General features: G+C 32.1%; 1 protein-coding gene across 1 annotated transcript; it reads left to right on the forward strand.

The window, feature by feature from the left end:
- The first annotated feature begins 9048 nt into the window (after window positions 1-9048).
- Window positions 9049-22551, forward strand: LOC127730451 (glycine amidinotransferase, mitochondrial-like). Its single transcript, XM_052238880.1, has 8 exons — window positions 9049-9119; window positions 10178-10333; window positions 11865-12128; window positions 14462-14633; window positions 17084-17249; window positions 17368-17489; window positions 18066-18216; window positions 22360-22551. The coding sequence occupies exons 2-8, from the start codon at window positions 10194-10196 to the stop codon at window positions 22479-22481; spliced, it is 1137 nt and encodes a 378-aa protein (XP_052094840.1). The 5' UTR covers window positions 9049-9119; window positions 10178-10193; the 3' UTR covers window positions 22482-22551.
- The last annotated feature ends 416 nt before the right edge of the window (window positions 22552-22967 follow it).

Consider the following 22967-nt stretch of genomic DNA (forward strand, 5'->3'; position numbering starts at 1 on the left):
TGGTGGCGTCACTTTAACCGTTCTAGAGTTATACCCCTTTACAAATGGAAGAATTGCTAAATTTTTCGTTTCCGTTCTCTAACTTAAGTTTGCCTCAACCAAATGTTATGAAACTTATACACAATGCTTATTACAACGATATACAGATCAAGTTTGAGTTTTGGTGCCGTCACTTTTACTGTTCTAGAGTTATGCCCTTTACAAATGGAAAAATTGCTGAATTTTTCTTTTTTTTTTCTAAATATCAAGTATTTTTAAAATTGGAATTATCTTTCTTTGTCCATGATTATAGTTGAATCAACTACAATCAATGCTTTATACAATGCAATGTTTAATTTTACCTTCCACTGATAAATTAAAGCAATTTCTACCCTTCATTTCTAAAAATATTTTAAAGTCTTCTTTGAAAATTGGAGTTATCTTTCTTTGTGCATAATGGTAGTTGAATCAATTACAACCAATGCTTTATACAATGCAATATTCAATTTTACTTCCTACTGATAAATTAAAGCAATCGTTACCATTCAGTGCTTACACGCACTTTGATTACTGTTCTAGAGTTATGCCCATTTACAAATGAAAAAAATGCTGAATTTTTCGTTTCCGTTCTCTTACTTGAGTTTGTCTTAAATTAATGTAATGAAATGTATATATAATGCTTTGTACTACAAAACTCAGTTTAATTTGTTTCCGTTCTCAAACTTTAGTTTGCCTCGACCAAATGTTATGAGACTTATACACAATGCTTATTACCACTTAATACAGATCTAGTTAGAAATTGGGTGGTGTCACTTTTGCTGTTCTTGAGTTATGCCCCTTTATAAACATAAAAATTGCTGAATTATTTGTTTCCGTTCACTAACCTTAGTTTACCTCAACCAAATGTTATGAGACTTATACACAATGCTTATTACCACAAAACTCAGATCAAGTACACATTTAGGTAGAGTCACTTTTACCGTTGTTCAGTTATGTCCCTTTATATCTTTATATGATATGCAAGCGTGGGCATCATCTGTGTCCATGCATGGACACAATCCACATTTATTTCATTTTTTTTGTAAGTTTTTTGAAGAATTGTGTGGTAGGTTTGTTTGTTATTCTGTTTGAATTAATTTTCAGAGTGCTATATATATATATATATATGTTTTTTTATGAAGCAACCCATTAAAAAATTTATCTATTATTGTACTGTCAATTTATTAATAAATAATTTGATTTTTTGGTGAACTTGGATATGCTGAATCTAACCGTGTATTTAGATTTTGGATATTAGATCATAACAGGTACAAGTCAAATTTCAAATTTTTCAGCTCTTTGTCCACATTCATTCTGTGTCAGAAACCTATGCTGTGTCAAATGTTTAATAACAATCCAAATTCAGAGCTGTATCAAGCTTGAATGTATTATGTAGTGTCCATACTTGTCCCAACTGTTCAGAGTTCGACCTCTGCAGTCGTATCAAGCTGTGTTTGGAGAAGCATTTTATTCCTATTATTTTGAAAACTTTGATAAATAGATAGAAACTTTTATAGCAAAAATGATTTACGAATAAGTCAACATTGTTGAAATTGTCAGTTGACTCCTTGTAGGAATTCTTAATCTTAAATGATGAATTTTACCCTTTTTTGTGTTTTGGGCAAAAACAAAGAATGAGAGAAATTAAACAGAAAAATGATCAGCCAACAAGATCAAAAACAAAAATTTATTCCTGAATTATATTCTAGTCTCAAAATGTTGGAGAGTCCATTGTTGGAAGATGTGCATAGACCTGTCACCTAGTTGAGCAACACAAGCTCTTTAGAGCCTCTAGTTTGGCAAATTTCGTAGTTTTTCGAAATCATCTTGAAAACTATTAACAAATAGAAATGTGTTTTAATGGCTAACATGGCAATTGACCCCTTATAGGAGTTTGAATGATGATTTTTACCCTTTTTAGCTTAACTAGTCCAAAAAGGGCAATTTGAGCTTTTGCCATCACTATGCATCTATCGACCTACAAGGCTGCCATGTCTAAAAATAAAACAAGGGACAAGCTACAGTTTTGGCTAATATCTATATAACTAAAGCATTTCAAGAAAAAATGACAAGGGTAAAAAAAGGTCAGCATGCTAAGTTTTATCTAACCTGAAAATTTAGGAAACATCTGTCCACCTGTTAGAGTAATTGCCAGTGAAATGTTGATATTTAAATTTTTTGGCATTTCCCTACCATTGTTTCAAAAACTACAGGAGATAGATTAACATTGTAAATTGCAAAACTGATGCATGAAAAGATGTACATGTATGTGTTACAGTAAATGTGTATAATTAGGGATTATGTGTAATCCCTGAAATTTTCAGGCATTATGTATAATCACTGGCAAGTTTAGTGATTATAGATATCCACTAAAATTTTCAGGAATTCGGAATATTTATAAGAAAAAATGGCCGGGATTATACATAATACCTGGAAAGAAGAGATGGTGAATAACTTGGATAATTTATTTTATAAAATCATCTTTAAACATCTTTAGAAGTATGAATTTTAAAATGTTAAGTACAATACTCTGATATCAATCATTTATTTTTACAAACTGCATTGTAAATTTGGATGACATCTACTATTGCAGATTTACCAATCAACCATTTTCATGCTCTACTTTTCATTTTTTTTCTCCATCATCTTCCACTTTGTCCTTCATATACTGACTGAATTTGATTTTACCTCACGTTGAAGAGGGGGGAAAATGTTCAATAGAAACATCTGAAGGTACCACAAAAGTGAATCAGCCACCTCAAATTGGTTTCTAGTGTAGGATCCAAGCAAAATTCTGTTTCGTAGCCAGGCAATATCCTCTTCAGACTGTTCATGAACAATGTCCATTATAGTTTTTGGTCTTCCTTTTCGCGATCAATATGCTGAATTGGCATCAAAACTTAACAGGTAATTTTTCTACATAATCCCTGATTATACAGATTCACTGTAACATATGCACCCTGAAAATTGGGGGAAAATCTAACCACTCATTTTGAAGTAATTGCCCCTGAAATGTTGCCCCCCCCCTTATTTAGCAGTTGTTGGCTGTAATCGTTAACACTGTAGGAGCAAGGTTAAAATAAGGTGTTGATCGCAAAAAGGACCAGCACGACAAAATGTATCTACCCTGAAAAGTGTCCTATCCTTTTGTCATCGTTCTGAACAATAAAATATGATAAAATTAAACTAACCTGGAAATTGGAGAAAAGTCTGTCAACCTGTTTTGCCGTTGTGACCTAAAAGATGAAGTTTTTGCAGTCTTGGGCTGTCAGCCTGAAAAAAAGGGTGCTAGGTTAAATGTGTAATCGCAAAAAGTAAATAGCAAAACGAGATATATTAAGTTAACAATCTGTCAATCTGTTTTGAGTTATTTCCCCTGAAATATACATTTGTTCATTTCTCTGCATTTGTTCGCTGTTATTTTGAAATTTTAGGAGCTAGGTTAAAAGTGTAAACTGCAGCGTTTGATACAATACATATCCACTCTGAAAATTTGTCAACTCATTCTGGAGTTATTGCCCATGAAATGTTGATTTTCACTGTTTCTTGCAGTTTTGGCTGTTATTAAAAAAAGGAGCTAAGTTAAACGTGTAAATTGCAAAAATGATCAGCAACACAAAGAGTAAATATAGCATGTGCATAGGAAAGTTCTAATTATCAAAAATGTGAGCGATATGGGCACAGTTGTGCCTCTTGTTTTAATTTTTGCAGAAACTATAATAGATGGAGAGAATCTTACAATAGTAAAAATGTGCAGCAAAATAAGATCTACAGATATGTCAACATAGAAGTAATCGTCTATGGACCCCTTATAGGAGTTGTTGTCCTTAAAAGATCTACTCTGTTTCAAAATAGTTTTAAAAGACTGTTATAAATTGATAGTATATATAGGTCAACATGGCCGAAATTGTCAACCGACTCCTTACGAGGAAATAGCATCTGGTGAAAAAAAGCTGCAATGATACGCCTACTCTCACAAAAAGAACTTAAAACATAAATTGTATCACACTCTTTGAAAGTATTATTGATTAACTATTTGGTATACCCCCCAGTTTGCGCAATAATTGATGCCTATTATTATTCTTGAATATTTATAAGAGATCCCTTAGTGTAAAAATAAGTTCGGTGTTATTACGGTTGATATGTTTTGTGATTTGTTATCGTCGTCGGCGTATGTTGTCGTTGTTCACCTTACATTCTGCAAATTGACCTACGTGTAATTTGGTGTGTTGATTAGTTCGCTTCTATGGTGTTGAGGGGAATAAGTGGGACTCCCTATACCATCCATGTATACTTGGCCTTCAGAGAGTTCAAGATCATGTCAATTTGTAGTTAAGTGAGAGACCAGCTTTCACGAAAAAAGTGTGGAAGTCTCCTCTTGTATTACAAAACCTGAAATATTCAAATGATACAATTAATGGTATTATTTAAGTTATAACATTTAGAAACGAAAAAAAAAACCTTGAATGTTGGTAAGCGCTATATATTAAAAAGACAGTTTTGGACAGACGGAACACATTACTGTATCACTCCGCAACCTTGTCCCGATAAGATCGTGTAATCCTTGTATTCAGTTGTCACCTTGACCCGACAAATGACCGTTTGTTAGATTTTCAAATATTTATATACTTCAAAGTATTTTATTGATCTGTTTATCTGTAATTTAAAAACTGCCCTGTTGATAAACACAGAATGAAGATTGTCTATGGTCAACATTCATTAGTTACAAACCAATTACTGTTTTCCAATTAATTCATATTAAGGTCCAAAGGGTCCAAAATTAAACTTTATTCGATTTCAATAAACATTGAATTCTTGGGGTTCTTTGATATGCTGAATCGAACCGTGTATTTAGATTTTGGATTTTGGGCCCCGTTATCAAATTGGTCACATTGAGATCCAAATGGTCTAAAATTAACTTTGGTTGATTTCATCAAAAATTGAATTCTTGGGGTTCTTTGATCGGCTAATCCAACCACAGCATGTATTTAGATTTTGGATATTGGACCATAATAAGCAAATGTCCAATTTCAAATTTTTTAAGTACTTAGACCACATTCATTCTGTATCAGAAACTATGTTATGTCAAATATTTTTAATCGGAATCCAAATTCAAAAATGTATGCAAAATTAATAGAAATTGTATGTTGAGTCATAGTTACAAATAGATACAGCATCATATCTTATTTTAGAGAAGAAATAATGTATTGATAAAATTTGAAATTTTCTGTTCATTATTAGATATTTTGAAAAATTAGAGGTAAGGTTTATGGATTTTTTTAAGACTTTGTATTAATGAGGAATGATGTTTTAGAAATTGTTTTTTTTTTTCATTTTTTTTTTCATTTTTTTGAAGAATTGTGTGGTAGGTTTGTTTGTTATTCTGTATAAATTAATTTTCAGAGTGCTATATATATACTTTTTTTTTATGAAGCAACCCATTAAAAAACTTGGCTATTATTGTACTGTCAAATTATTAATAAATAATTTGATTTCTTGGTGAACTTGGATATGCTGAATCTAACCGTGTATTTAGATTTTGGATATTAGACCATAGTAGGTACAAGTCCAATTTCAAATTTTTCAGCTCTATGTCCACATTCATTCTGTGTCGGAAACCTATGCTGTGTCAAATATTTAATAACAATCTAAATTCAGAGCTGTATCAAGCTTGAATGTATTATGTAGTGTCCATACTTGCCCCAACTGTTCAGGGTTCGACCTCTGCAGTCGTATCAAGCTGTGCTTGGAGAAGCATTTTATTCCTATTATTTTGAAAACTTTGATAAGTAGATAGAAACTTTTATAGCATTAATGATTTACGAATAAGTCAACATTGTTGAAATTGTCAGTTGACTCCTTGTAGGAATTCTTAATCTTAAATGATGATTTTTACCCTTTTTGTGTTTTGGGCAAAAACAAAGATTGAGAGAAATTAAACAGAAAAATTATCAGCCAACAAGATCAAAAACAAAATGTATTCCTGAATTATATTCTAGTGTTGGAGAGTCCGTTGTTGGAAGATGTGCATAGACCTGTCACCAAGTTGAGCAACACAAGCTCTTTAGAGCCTCTAGTTTGGCAAATTTCGTAGTTTTTCGAAATCATCTTGAAAACTATTAACAAATAGAAAAGTGTTTTAATGGCAAAAATGGCAATTGACCCCTTATAGGAGTTTGAATGATGATTTTACCCTTTTTAGCTTAACTGGTCCAAAAAGGGCAATTTGAGCTTTTGCCATCACTTTGCATCTATCGACCTACAAGGCTGCCATGTCTAAAAATAAAACAAGGGACAAGCTACAGTTTTGGATAATAACTATATAACTAAAGCATTTGAAGAAAAAATGATATGGGTAAAAAAAGGTCAGCATAATAAGTTCTATCTAACCTGAAAATTTAGGAAACATCTGTCCACCTGTTAGAGTAATTGCCAGTGAAATGATGATATTTAAATTTTTTTGGCATTTCCCTACCATTGTTTTAAAAACTATAGGAGATAGATTAACAGTGTAAATTGCAAAACTGATGCATGAAAAGATGTACATGTATGTGTTACAGTAAATGTGTATAATTAGGGATTATGTGTAATCCCTGAAATTTTCAGGCATTATGTATAATCACTGGCTAGTTTAGTGATTATAGATATCCACTAAAATTTTCAGGAATTCTGAATAATCATAAGAAGAAATGGCCGGGATTATACATAATACCTGGAAAGTAGAGACGGTGAATAACTTGGATAATTTATTTTATAAAATCATTTTTAAACATCTTTAGAAGTATGAATATTAAAATGTTAAGTACAATACTCTGATATAAATCATTTATTTTTACAAACTGCATTGTAAATTTGGATGACATCTACTATTGCAGATTTACCAATCAACACTTTTCATGCTCTGCTTTCTATTTTTTTTCTCCATCAACTTCCACTTTGTCCTTCATATACTGACTGAATTTGATTTTACCTCACGTTGAAGAGGGGGGGAAATGTTCAATAGAAACATCTGAAGGTACCACAAAAGTGAATCAGCCACCTCAAATTGGTTTCTAGTGTAGGATCCAAGCAAAATTCTGTTTCGTAGCCAGGCAATATCCTCTTCAGACTGTTCATGAACAATGTCCATTATAGTTTTTGGTCTTCCTTTTCGCGATCAATATGCTGAATTGGCATCAAAACTTAACAGCCAATTTTTCTACATAATCCCTGATTATACAGATTCACTGTAACATATGCACCCTGAAAATTGGGGGAAAATCTAACCACTCATTTTGAAGTAATTGCCCCTGAAATGTTGCCCCCCCCTTATTTAGCAGTTGTTGGCTGTAATCGTCAACACTGTAGGAGCAAGGTTAAAATAAGGTATTGATAGCAAAAAGGACCAGCACGACAAAATGTATCTACCCTGAAAAGTGTCCTATCCTTTTGTCATCGTTCTGAACAATAAAATATGTTTAAATTAACCTATCCTGAATATTGGAGAAAAGTCTGTCAACCTGTTTTGCCGTTGTGACCTAAAAGATGAAGTTTTTGCAGTCTTGGGCTGTCAGCCTGAAAAAAGGGTGCTAGGTTAAATGTGTAATCGCAAAAAGTAAATAGCAAAACGAGATATATTAAGTTAACAATCTGTCAATCTGTTTTGAGCTATTTCCCCTGAAATATACATTTGTTCATTTCTCTGCATTTGTTCGCTGTTATTTTGAAACTTTGGGAGCTAGGTTAAAAGTGTAAACTGCAGTGTTTGATACAATACATATCCACTCTGAAAATTTGTCAACCCATTCTGGAGTTATTGCCCATGAAATGTTGATTTTTACTGTTTCTTGCAGTTTTGGCTGTTATTAAAAAAAGGAGCCAAGTTAAACGTGTAAATTGCAAAAAAGATCAGCAACACAAAGAGTAAATATAGTATGTGCATATGAAAGTCCTAATTATCAAAAATGTGAGCGATATGGGCACAGTTGTGCCTCTTGTTTTTATTTTTGCAGAAACTATGATAAATGGAGAGAATCTTACAATAGTAAAAATGTGAAGCAAAATAAGATCTACATATATGTCAACATAGAAGTAATCGTCTATGGACCCCTTATAGAAGTTGTTGTCCTTAAAAGATCTACTCTGTTTCAAAATAGTTTTAAAAGACTGTTATAAATTGATAATATATATATAGGTCAACATGGCCGAAATTGTCAACCGACTCCTTACAAGAAAAAGCATCTGGTGAAAAAAAGCTCCAATGATACGCGTACTCTCACAAAACGAACTTAAAACATAAATTGTATCACACTCTTTGAAAATATTATTAATTAACTATTTGGTATTTTCCCCAGTTTGCGCAATAATTGATGCCTATTATTATTCTTGAATATTTATAAGAGATCCCTTAGTGTAAAAATGAGTTCATTGTTATTACGGTTGATATGTTTGTGATTTGTTATCGTCGTCGGCGTCTGTAGTCGTTGTTCATTATACATTCTGCAAATTGACCTACGTATAATTTGTTGTGTTGATTAGTTCGCTTCTATGGTGATGAAGGGAATAAGTGGGACTCCCTATACCATCCATGTATACTTGGCCTTCAGAGAGTTCAAGATCATGTCAATTTGTAGTTAAGTGAGAGACCAGCTTTCACGAAAAAAGTATGGAAGTCTCCTCTTGTATTACAAAACCTGAAATATTCAAATGATACAATTAATGGTATTATTTAAGTAATAACATTCAGAAACGAGAAAAAAAAACCTTGAATGTTGGTAAGCGCTATATATATATTTTGGACAGACGGAAAACATTACTGTATCACTCCGCAACCTTGTCGCGATAAGATCGTGTAATCCTTGTGTCCAGGAGTCACCTTGACCCGACAAATGACCGTTTGTTAGATTTTCAAATATTTATTTACTTCAAAGTATTTTATTAATCTGTTTATCTGTAATTTAAAAACTGCCTTGTTGATAAAGTTTATCTGTAATTTAAAAACTGCCTTGTTGATAAAGTTTATCTGTAATTTAAAAACTGCCTTGTTGATAAACACAGAATGAAGATTGTCTATGGTCAACATTCATTAGTTACAAACCACCCACCGACAAACTAAAGTTGAGGTAAGTTAGTATTTTCACACTTACTGTAGTTATTCCATAATAGGTTAAGAATAAAACAGGCAAAGCAAATATATCCCAATACACATTAACATAAAAAAGATGTGAATGAGAATTAACAATCATTAACGATCATTCTTTGAGAAAAATTTAATGATTTTATCGAAATTCCAGCGAATTTTTTTGTATGCCTTGAAATTTTTCATTCATTCGGTCTTTTTTTCTTTAAATCATGGCCCTTCTTTACTATACTTTGATTTATTTTTGCGATAATGCTTTTTTTATATTTTTTTCAGTTTCTCAAGCTTGCAAATATTTAACTAGGTATATTTATTTTACTTAAGCAATAAATATTTCACCTCTTTAAGCTATATATTCTTGTGAAAATTTTGCATCTAAAATGATTTTACTCGATAATTCTCATTTATCCTCTGCTTTAGAAATGGCAAATATAACTAGTTTATTGAAAGGAAGGGATGTTGTGGATTTATTCCTAGCACAAAGCTCCTGCATGCACTTAACAAAATCAATGAATAATATTTTTTTTTTTTGCTTTATTTTAACTTCAAAGTTAATGTGAAGTCTTCAAACTCAACCTCATTGCAAGTTGAAGATAGCTGCACACCCAGCTACGATTTGAGAGGTATTCATGGTTGCATTGAAGCATCAGATGCGGGATGAAACCAACAAATAACAAACCATAATGGGTAACGGAATTCATAAATTGCCGTACTATCTAAATGTAAAATATAGAAACAATACAAACATTTAGAAAAACAAATGGATGGTCCCGATATGTGTTAAAATGATTGGAAAGAAATAATACATGAACGATGCATATAATTGGAATGGAATGCAATTTCGATAAACACACCTTTTAAAAAACTCTGCACAAAAATATTTTGAACCAAGCATGTCACCAATTTACAATAAACCAGCTATATAATCTGAAAAGTGGATATCTCAGCTTATAAAATAATTCTCGACTATTTTGATAAGAGCAAAATATTCTAACGGCGAAGATAACGAATATTTATCACCTGTTATTCTATTTCACAAAGGGCTGCATCCAACTGAATGATGGATATAGTCAGTTCGTATAATGAGTGGGATCCTCTTGAAGAAGTCATTCTTGGAATCCCAGATTACGCATGTATACCACAAGATGAACCTGCTTATAGAAGTAAACTGGATGCTGCAGATTTAAATACATTTACGTAAGTATTACTGCATATCATTATATATGTCTGAAAGATCAACTTTATATCATTATTTATACTGCACTCGTTCTATTTGAGCAGTCAAAATGCGTTGACTGTATATTGCTATGTCATATACAGTCACTGACCAGATATCACTTTTCCTCATGAATATTTAAATAGAAAGTTGCCGAAACTATATTTAATTATTCATACGACCTCTTCAACCTGTTCTCGTTTCCAATGTATATAATGAAGCGTGGAACGACCCAAACTTATTTCTTTTACAATTTTTGGAAAAACATATTTCACTTGTTAATATTTTTTGTTTGAAACCTATAAATCATTCTGTTTTATGCTTATTGTTGATATTTTAGTCCATACTCAAACGAATTCGTTCACCATTGATTGCGGGTTTCAACAGGTAATGTACATTTCATTGCGTTGTCTATTTCTCCGCCTGATACCGGTATAAGGTCTTTTTAAAGGGGGATGTTTCCAATATTTAAATCAAATAAATAACATTTACACATTGAACAACAATTGAAAATGTTTTTTTTTTCTAGATTGCAGTATAAAGACAATAATTTTCATCAATGTAAAAGATGATATCCCTTTTTCTGATTAGGTCAATTTTTAAAAAAAAATCTTTGTAAGTATTACCTGAACATAGATAACGTTCACCAAAGGAGCAACTGCATTGATAAAGGGAAAGGAAAACTATTTTTTTTTTGTAAAAGAGAAGATATGACGTCTTTTTTGCCTATAAATTCGAAAATCAAAAAGTTTATATATCTTTATTGCAAAATTACACACAAACAAAGCTCGAGCAATAACAAATAAAATACATACATGTACAAGAATACAACAAACGAACTTTTTAACTAAAAACACAAATGTAGGATAATATTTACTACAATATACTAGTTTGATTACCATGAACCTGTCTGACTGGGATCTCACGCTCTCAGATCTTAAGACTGTTTAATAATTTATAAATTTATCAATTAAGATCCTTCAAATTTTGACAAAACCTTAGTCTGTTAGATATCCGCATCAAATTTTAGAATTTTGTGTTACATATAGACCTTTAAACGTCAAGAAGTGCATTTAAAGCAAACCTGCAAAAACTACTAAATAAGCCTTAATTTGAGATCTTGTTTTTTATTATTTGATATGAACCCGCAGGCACTTGTCTCTGAAAATATTAAGGTATAAAGGATTTTTTTTTCAGAAACAAGTGCCTGTGTATGGACCACAAAAAAAAGATATTTTGCTTCGAGATGTTTTAATCAAAGATGATAATGAGGGTAACATGTCCAATTTTACACACAAACAAATTAAGTAAAATGGCTATCTTAGGTCAAATGTGTCAATTCTGACATGATTTTAACAATAAAATCATTGCGACATCACAAGGTGACGTTAGATTTACATTTAATTTAAACTTCAATGATGAAATCCTCATTGACAGAATAAATAATTGAAACGATGATTACAAAACATTTCAAAATCTGCCATGTACTTTTGTTTTCAATATCTATTTCAGAGCCGGTCTGAGGAAGGATGAAACCATACAAAAAGCAAGGGTTCAGTTTGATAATCTTGCCAGAATTTTAGAATATCAGTGTAATGTGAAGCTCTTACGCCCAGAAAAGATTGATTTCAGCGAATCAATTAAAACACCATTTTTTGAAATTGAAAATCAAAACTGTGCGGCTTGTCCACGTGACACATTGTTAGTTATTGGTAACGAAATTATTGAAACACCCATGAGTAATAGAGCCAGATACTTCGAGTCGATGGCATACAGGTATTTAGATTTTTTCGTGGGTTAGACAATTAGACATTTGTGTATAAGTATATAAGTTTATACAACTCGATAATACATATCAATAAATACTTGATTGTGATTGGTCAGTTATAATTTCCCCTTGGTTTTACACTTCAAAAGACAATCTAATCGAAACTACTTTGGTAACCTATGCTAAAAATATGTCGTTTTTACTGTGATATGATCACGCACGATAAACATAAATAAAATCCTGGGATTGAAAAAAATAATATCTGTTTGGGTTGAGAATTATAAGGATCAAACACATTTATTGAATTTATGGCATGCTCAGATATTGAAGATTTTTATCTTATCAAATCGTCTTGTAATACTAAGAAGAAAAAAGATAACTACAAGAACTGTCAAAAGGTTCATATGAACAAAATCATATTCACTTAAAAATAAAATCAATTGTAATAATGAAGAAATTTCACTACTTTTTCTTTCAATTCAGAAGCTATTTCAGAAGACAATTAATGGCTTTTAGCATAACCCTCCTTTCTGAAAAAACTTGTGCTATTTTTCTCAAGATAATTAGTTGACAATAACCGGTCGTAAATTGTAGAAGACAGGCCACATATTACATAGACAGATATACAGTTATTCATAAAACAATAAACTGGCAACTATAGTTGAGCACCACTACCCCCCCCCCCCCTCCCCCAAAAAAAACAAAACAAAAAAACAAACTAGGAATGAAGTCGTTTGGTGGTTTGTATCGGTAAGCAGACTCTTATACCGTATTAGCATCCGCCCAATTACTCGTTATGAAAAAGCTACGAAATAGAAAAGATGTTTATTTGATTGTTGGCTTCTTAACGCCATGGAACAAGAAAATGGCTTTCGATTATACATTGCAGTTTCAAATTTTTTTAGAATAAGAAGATTAACACACCTCAATTGAGGTTGAATAAGAAATCTATTTTAATAAGTATTTCGTAGTGATTCATATTGAATAAATGTTAGTTTTTAAAGATTGTTAACAGACAGCAAGAAAAAAATGCAGACTGTATACACAGTCAATCGATAAACACTGAAATTATTCAGAACATACTCAAAGTTCTAGGTGTGATAACGCAAATTAAAACAAACGTTTAATGTAGTCAAAGGTTGTTTTCGACACGAAATCGTAAGCCTCCCCTGTGGTTTCTTCATTCTAGTTATAAATGACAATAACTCTAAAAACAGTATCCAATCAACACAAAAGTTCACATGTTATGAAGCGTTTATTTAACATCATTCCAATCAATTCAATGCAACATGTAGGAGATATCAAATTGCTTTTATAAGCTTCACCATATCCAGGAGTGGTAAGTTCCATTATAGGGTATTGGCGACATACAACTTAAATATAACAACATACAAGTTTAACCTTTCCAAAAAAGGGTATTGAATGCTTCGCAGTATCGCAAGTTAACTCCATCATTTGTTTTTTATTTGTTTTTGTAATTTTTTTTAGAGAAAACGGCAGTTTTTTTACATCTTTTATCAGAAGTATTTATCATTTTTTGTTTCGGGTAATTTTATTTTTGGTTTCAGTTTCATTATTATATGACAAATCCGATACAATCCTTTATTTTACTATTTATACTAAAATTAAGTTATATTTTAGTATGGATAGTAAATAAGGGATTGGATTGGATTGTATCAGAGTTGAAAAAAAATCACCCAAAACAAGTAAACAGATTTAAGAAAAGGAAATGCGTACTAATTAATGTATAAATTCTGTCAATCAGCGCTTATCCAACAATATGTGATCCGAACCTATATAACAACTTAGTCGTCGGTCGGGTCTCGAATACCCTTACTGTCAGACCATCTGTATATAATTTCTTTTCCCTTTTCTGACGTGTTCCCACTTTAAAACTCATTTAAGCCAATATAATCTTAACCAAAAATATAAACAACAAATCATAAATAAGAGTTAGTAATAATTTCAAGATGGCATGTCTATCGACTGAAACTAATAGCTTTGCACCGTGATGCGAAGCAAAAACTAAATAAAAAAGAGATGAATCACTATAAATTTTGTCAAGTTTGGTTCCATTTAAATTTTAGATTGAAGAAGATTCTGTGCTAACAAAATTCTCATAGTTTCTATAGTTTGCCATGATTATCCATCTGATAAAAACATGAAATTGGAGGTTTTAAATATGGGAGATCTTGTGTTAATAAATATCATGAGGACAGTCGAACTGACAAACTCAAAGACGGGCAAAAGTGGGAGAGACATAGTGTAATACTTAAAGCTGGACTGTATATTATTTGTTCGACCTAAATCATAAAAATGTTTCTTATTCCAATGATAACAGGAAGATTCTGAATGACATATGGGAAAAAGATAAAAATATGTTATGGACGAATGCTCCTAAACCAACTATGGCAGACTCTATGTACAACTTAGATTTTCCTTGGGATGACAAATCACAGGAAAGAAAAGACTGGATTGGGAGCTTTAAATACGTTACAAATGAAACGGAACCAGTAAGTTTGTATATATTGGTTAGTAATTATATTACGAATTGTTGTACCAAATAAGATTGGAATATAAAGGTTGTTGATGTGAATCTTGATTTATGAACTTTGAGAATGATTCAGGTTGACAAGAACCTATGTCTAAAGACAAAACTTTAAACAGCTCTCGTTACCCAAGCAAAGAAGTAAATGCACAAGATTGTACGCAATTCATAGAGCCTATTGTATATATTTGTATTATGCTAATATCATCGTTGACATGTGTGGCCAATATATATATACTTAAGAGTTAGAAAGTTATAAAATTCGGGTTCTACCTTCGTTTTTAGGCACGCATTCACCATAAAAAGAAATTTTATTCTTCAACAAAATTTCACCTTTAAATGAACAAATGAAAACAACAATAACTTACCATTTACTAGTATAAATATCCAGTAAGGGAAACAATAAACTTTTGAGCGACTTTTTGGCACAACAGTAGACCAATTAAGATGGTTCCAGTTAAAGTACAAATCATAAAATATGTGAGAGGGAAGCATCGGATAAAATAGTTCCATATTTTGATGAAGAATATTATTTTCTGAACAAAGACTGGCCTTTTTTTATATGTCTAAATACTTTTCCATTTATTCACTTATTCTATTATACATTTTTTGGAGAACAAAAAAAATTAAAAAAAAAAAACTGTCAAAGCCTTCTGCTATCAGATGTTTTAAAATTTGTCTAACTACTTAAGAGTACTGGGACATCATTGATCGAGACGGAGTAATTGGTGGTTGATAAAAAGAGAGAGTATAAAGGCTGGATTTTCAGTATATTTATATTGATGCAACTTTGATACGTATATCGACTGTCTATAAACTCATCATAGATACCAGGATTGAAATTTTGTATATGCGCCAGACGCGCGTTTTATCTACAAAACACTCATCAGTGACGCTATAAGCTTTTCGAAAGCAACTTCGCTGAATGGAATTGGGTGTACGGAAGACATCTATAGAAGATTGATGTAAAACAACAATTAAAACTCAGCTTACTTATTAATACCATGAATATTGTATGTCTGTAGACGAAACTGTGTATATCATACTTCTCAGTGGCATATTTTTTTTCTTCAAAAATAAAAATAAAAGGGGGTGAACAATTTCGTAATGTTTGTTTGTTAAAAAGAAGGAGCTGAATTTACTTCATATGCAAGTGCTGGAAAATTGCCACATGAAATAAAAAAAATCAGAATGGGAAAATTGAAATCATCTTTTTTGTTGTAAAGTTTAGATATCAACACATCCTCATTGTCAATTTCAAGATAAGAAGCCGACTAAACTGTATCTGTGGTAACCTTTATTCCAAGTCTAATAGTATAATTTAAATCAACATGGTCGACAAACTCTGAAACAATCACTAAAAGGATGCCGATTTCATTGCACACGACACATTATAAATATGCCAGTAAATTCACATACTATCTACGTTTTCCACATTTATTTTTGATTTTTTTCCCTTCAGAATAATGTGTAATGTTTGTTTCCCCCTTTGCACTTCATTAACTTGAACTTCTGCTTAAGAGACATATTCATGGTAGGTATTGATGCTTACATAATGTTACAGTAAAATGACGCTCACATAATGTTATAGTAAAATGACGTCCACATAATGTTACAGGAAACTGACACTCACATAATGTTATAGTAAAATGACGTCCACATAATGTTACAGGAAACTGACACTCACATAATGTTATAGTAAAATGACGTCCACATAATGTCACAGTAAAATGACCCTCACATTATGTTACAGTAAAATGACGCTCACATAATGTTACAGTAAATTGACGCTCACATAATGTTACAGTAAAATGACGCTCACATAATGTTACAGTAAAAGGTGGACTTTTTTGAAGAACTGACATACTTACTTTTGGCTGCAATTTAAATTGTTAATTATATATTCATTTAAACACGTACTCTGCATATTAGAACGTTTTTTTTTAAATTATGACATTAAAACGATCCCAGCTGACCATTATGCGATATGGCATTGACAGTTATTTATAATGCAATACGTCTGAAAGATTCTTGACTGCTTGTTATTAACGGTTGCCCGTTTTATTAAGGTCCCTTTCGGCCTTCTTAACTGTAAGTGATCAATTTCAAATAGGAAAGTGTTTAGAAATTATTATTGTTATGATATAGTTGTTCTTTTATACCGACCTAAATTATTTGTAACATCCACGTTCATATTGGTTGTCAATTATGATTAACTATTTCGTAAAGGCATTTAGCGTTGCATGCCATGATTAAAAGAGTGGAAAAGGGGGTGGGGCGGGGAATGGGTGGGGTGGGGGGGGGGGGGGGCTTAAAATATACCTTTGAATGAAAACAAAACAGTTTCATAGAAAAAAAATTATTACGCAAATGTACCTCTTTGCTAACGATTTTACAACCTGTAAATATTTTTAGGTTTTTGATGCAGCTGATGTTTTAAGACTGGGAAAAGATTTGGTGGTACAAAACTCATTTACTACAAACAGGAAAGGTATTGAATGGTTACGCCGCCACACAAAGTCACGTGGTTATAGAGTGCACGAAATACATTTTCCAGACGATCTTTCACCTGTGCACATAGGTTAGTTTTTTTTATATTTTGATTTTGAAATATGATATGCATTATGAATGAGAAAAAATAAAATTTTAATGTAGCTGGAATTAGCAAATATTATTTGTTTTCGATTTTTGCTTTTTAGATTGTAGTTTAATACCTTTAGTTCCTCCCACAAAAGAAAGGAAAGGCATTTTAATGAACTGCCCAGAGCGCCCCATTGCGCCAGCTGATAAGGAAAGGATTTTCAGTGGATCAAATTGGGAAGTGAGTACTGCCAAACCTGACTTTTTGTTTTGGCAATTAAGATTTAATAGGAAGTATATCCAATGGACGAATATTATCATTACCATTATAAATAGAAATGATAACAGTTGTTACAGTAGTTATTATTAATAAAGCAGAAAGTTTCTAAAAATGCTTTTAATTTTAATCATAATCATATTATAAGTCTGGTTATCACTATTGCGCAAAAACAAGCTTCCCATCTTGAATGCGCATTTTTCGAATTTATTGTCCTTTTGTTTCGTCCTGTAATCCAGAATTTGTTATTCCTATACTCAATACTTGATAAACGACGAAAGGTTGGAATACTGTAAAGCATCTTATTTGTATAAGAGAATATAGATTGTCACATAGATTGTCGAATTTATGATTAATTTGTACTCGCCTCTTATAATTACGAAACGCTGATAGATCATAGAAATGCACATATAATTTTAGAGAGTGTAAGTATATTGTACAAATTTGTATTTATAAATTCTTTATATCTCCAATATTACATCTCCATAGCTTTTACGTATACACCAATGTGCGTCTATAATATATATATATATATTGTAGATTCAAAATGCACCGCGGCCGTTCACAACAACAATACCAGAACTATGCCAATCAAGTTATTGGTTATGTATGAATCTGCTTCTGGTGAGTCCTGACAGAGCTATTGTTGAAGAAACAGAAATACCAACTATCAACTATTTAGAATCACTAGGTAAACATAGCGTCTAATTTTCTATAAGTCTTTTAAACAGTTTTTTGTTCACATAAAAGTAAAAATTTAAAATACACCCATCAAGTAATTATTAAAAAAAATAATAATGAGTGAAACGGAATTGCGCTATTCAGCTACCAACCAAAAGACACAAATAACCAACAGACATCTTTAGAATAGAAAAACAAAGGATATGGGTATCCATCCATGACACAAAATCAGTACATTCACAGCAAAAAAACACAAAGAGCAAAGGAACAACGCTTTTATTGCTGTTGTTCACTTCAATGTCACAGTGAGGTCTTCAACACGAAGCGAAACAACTCTCACCTCACTGCAAGTTTAAGACAACCCCTAGCACTGGTTTAAACGGAATTCTTTGCAAAAATAATTTGGATAGACTTAGTAAGACATTACACCACCAAATCGGGCCCGGTCAAAAAAGAACATACTGGAAAGTAGTACATATTTAAAACAAAATAGTTTCTATGCATAGGTGTAAATATAAAACTATGTAGAGTATATTTATAGATTAAGGTATCACATGAAAGGTGTTTACTGGTTATCCTTGTAGAACACCTATTGACTGATAAATTTGAATAATACAAAACTGTATGAATGAATTCTAAAATTGAGGGCATATATTGCCTATTTCTCAGATATGAAGTACCTAGTTTAGTGTATTCAAAGGTTAGCTAGCTCAGTCTTCAACAAATGACAGGTGCTTATAAGATATGTCAAGCTTTAAATCGTGCCTCGTCAAACATGGCTGTGAATAAATTTAACAGATAAAATTGAGAATGGAAATGGGGAATATGTCAAAGAGACAACAACCCGACCAAAGAGACAACAACCCGACCATAGAGCAGACAACAACCCGACCAAAGAGACAACAACCCGACCAAAGAGACAGCAACCCGACCAAAGAGCTGAGACTATCAAAGATATACCATTAACACAAAATAACCAAAATAACCAAACATTAAGATATGTCACATGATTATAGTGACGAGATTCCTGACTTGGGACGGAGGAGAGAGTAGGTCAAGTAATCGATAGACTTTATTCGTCTGTTCATCCATTTTTCGTCCAGTCGAAAAAACATAGAGAGTACTAGTTAATGTCGTCTTTGAAACCAACAGTATTCACACTTTGCAAAGTGATTCACACTTATTTAAGAGGAACATATTATATCTTGAACAGATTTAGATAAAGATTTCTCTGGTTCAGAATGTGTAAAACGTAGTAATTTTTGCCTTTGATTAACATATAGAAAACCTAATTATTGCTGACCTGTTTCTGTATTGTTATGAGTTACAAGTTATAACTAAAATCAGCAAAGACCCATCGAAACAACATCTGATTCAAAAATTTAATAACACTTTTAGATATTTAGATGATATATTGGCTCTCAATAATGACGACTTCAGTATGTACACTAAAGAGATTTATCCTGCCGAACTGACTTTAAATAAAGCTAATACTAACAATGAACACTGCGATTTCCTGGATCTTGATATCTTTATCTTTAACGGGAAGCTTAATACCAAAATTTATGATAAAAGAGATGGTTTTTCTTTTCCTATTGTTAATTATCCATTTTTAAATGGTGACGTTCCCTTGTCGCCATCTTATGGTGTTTATATATCTCAACTTGTTCGATTCGCTCGTGTATGTAACAACGTATTTGATTTCAACGATGTCAAATCATTAAGGATTGCATATTTTGGTATTAATATTGATTCACTCATAGGGTCTTTGCATCGGAAATAAACACATTTATTCTAAAACCGGTTGTTGGCATGAAACGGGTTATGTTCTTCTCATATATTTTATGATGGTATGATACTAAACCCCTAACGGGAGGGATTGTACTTGATTTTCATATGATGAAGACATAATCTTTCAATCAGTTTAATTGAGGTCTGGAGCTGGCATGTCAGTAACTGCTAGTAGTCCTTTGTTCATTTATGTATCATTGTCATTTTCCTTAGTTTCTTTTGTTACCTTTCTGACATCGGACTCAGACTTCTTTTAAACTGAGTTTTACTGTGCGTATTGCTATGTGTTTCTTTATTCTACATTGGCTAGAGGTATAGGGGGAGGGTTACGATCTCACAAAACATGTTTAACCCCGCCGCATTTTTGCGCCTGTCCCAAGTCAGGAGCCTCTGGCCTTTGTTAGTCTTGTATGTATTTTAATTTTAGTTCATTTATATGTTTTGGAGTTTAGTGTGACGTCCATTTTCACTGAACTAGTACACACTTTTATTTAGGGGCCAGCTGCGGATCACCTCCGGGTGCGGGATTTTCTCGCTGCGTTGAAGACCCATTGATGGCCTTCGGCTGTTGTCTGCTCTATGGTCGGGTTGTTGTCTCTTTGTCATATTCCCCATTTCCATTCTCAATTTAAGTATGTGTTATCTAGCCCGACAGTTTTCCTTCATACTGAAGCAACTTCTGCACAGGGATACTACTTGTATGGAAACCTAATATTTTCGACGGATTTGAATTATTCTTTCTCATTGGTGGACTAAAATCATTTGTGTTATTGGATCATGGCAACAGAGGGTTGCTAGTATGAATCATGTGTTTCTCAAACAGGTTTCCAAGTCATTATTCACACTTTGCACAATAATTTAACAGAGATTTAAGATATGTACCAAATGTTTTGGACAGATATGAAATATAATTTTTCCATGTTTTCAATGTGTTGAACATAGTCATTTTCGTCAATAAGTGCTATTCCTGAATATCCCCATAATAGTTCTAGTCATCTATCTACAAAAAGAGACAAATATCTATTCGACATTCAAATCTCGTTATAATTAGTTTTATCTGTCTTTAGTGATATAAAGACAAAACAAGTCTTTTCACAACTATGGTAACTACCAATTCGTGCATTTTGATTGATTGCATCTATGATAGTCGATAAAATTCCTTTCTTTGAGTATTTTACAATCTGTTCTTTAAAATAGCAGCGTGCGACACAGATCGATACAGATCTTAGTCTTGTTGATCTCAACCAATAAAAGGTACATTTTAAAAGGAAAATTCAATAGAAATCACATGGATCGTTAATATTTGTAAAATGTGTTCAACACATGTTTGTTGTTTCGTTTGGGGAATTGGGTATTTATTGCAGATTTTCAATTGTCTCTGTTAGGTTTATTCGCATCTTTATTTAGATTAAAGTCACATAATGTAAAGACACTTGTCTGTTGTTTAAGAAATTGACCCTAAGATTTTTTTCTGTGTATCTAAGCTTTCAGTCTAGTGTTGATTATAAACCATGTTTATTATCATTGGTTACTGTCTTTGGTATCAATACATCTGTATTCGTATGTATTCCCCTTAAACCTAAGGCGTATTTCCTGTATCACGTATCATAGTAGAAATATGAAAAATATGAAAAAGAACTCTCATTTCTATAATTTGTTTTCATTATCGATTCGCTTCTTTGATATCAAATGAACATCATTTTATTAAATTTCATGTAACTTAACGCGTATTCATAGCTAAAGGATCAGTTTCTTATAATTTTGTGAAATAGGAAGACACCATTTTGATTTTAGGTTATAAGATAATTTCCGCCGCTTTTTGGTTATGCTTGCAATTTTTACGGGTGCTTTATGTGGAGCAGGATCTCCTTACCCTTCCGGAACCCCGAGGTCACCACCGGTTTTGTTTGGTGGGTTTGTGTTGCCCCGTCTTTTATTAGTTTTCTATGTGTTTTTTGGCCATTTTTCGTTTTTTGCCATGTCGTTGTCAGTTTGAAAATACGGATATTGTGTTATTGAAATTTGCTGTTACAAAATTTTGAAAATTATTCAAAATTAAGGAGTATATCTAGCTCTGATTCCTTGCTCGGCTTTTTTTTATACTTTTTGTCTTTTGGGGTTTTATCAGGTCTTCAATTTTTGAGTAAATTTTAGGTTTTCAAATATTTTGGCCTCGAGCATCACTGCAGAGATATATATTGTCGAAATACGCATCTGGTGCAGTAAAATTGGTACCGTTAATATCCTCATCGACTCATGAGTTTGAATATCCCTTTGGTATCTTCTGCCTCAATAATAAATTGTACATTTGTATTGTGAAATTAATGCTTTATTAATTTAGATGTTTATTGTATTTTTGAAGGTATCAAATGTATAAGAGTTCCATTCAGGGATGTATACGGCTTTGGCGGAGGAATACATTGTGTAACGAGTGATATACGTCGTCGTGGAGACCGTAAAAGTTATTTTCCAAATTTTGACTAAGCTGAAATGAAGTAATTGAAGTTTGTCAGCAAATAATTGAACATTTAAAAATAAATTAAACCTAAGCGAACTGCTATTTTTTTCATTTTATACACAATTTTTCGTATTTCTTTAAATGAAGCTCTGTAAGTCTATATGTTATGCTAAAATATGGCCAATACACTGAATTTGTCAGATTGCGGAGGAGGACTCCAATGTTAATTCAAAGTAGAGCTTCATAGTCAAAGAAACTGGTCAAATTATTGTCAACACAAACAAACTGAAAAGTCTTTCCATTCTTCATAAAACGTGGTGTACAAAGTAATCATGAAATATCTTTATTGACTTTCAAAGACGAGAACCAAAGCTTAAGTTCATTTTAAGGTGTTCAAGCCAAACTATTGTCAATATGACACAATTAATATCTAGGTTGATTTAAACATAGGTTATTCTTATATTAAGTAGGAATGTGTACGCCATACTACACAGCTTTGTTGACCAACCATT

The sequence above is a fragment of the Mytilus californianus genome, unplaced genomic scaffold, assembly GCF_021869535.1.
Source record: "Mytilus californianus isolate M0D057914Y unplaced genomic scaffold, xbMytCali1.0.p SCAF_2, whole genome shotgun sequence".
NCBI lineage: Eukaryota > Metazoa > Mollusca > Bivalvia > Mytilida > Mytilidae > Mytilus > Mytilus californianus.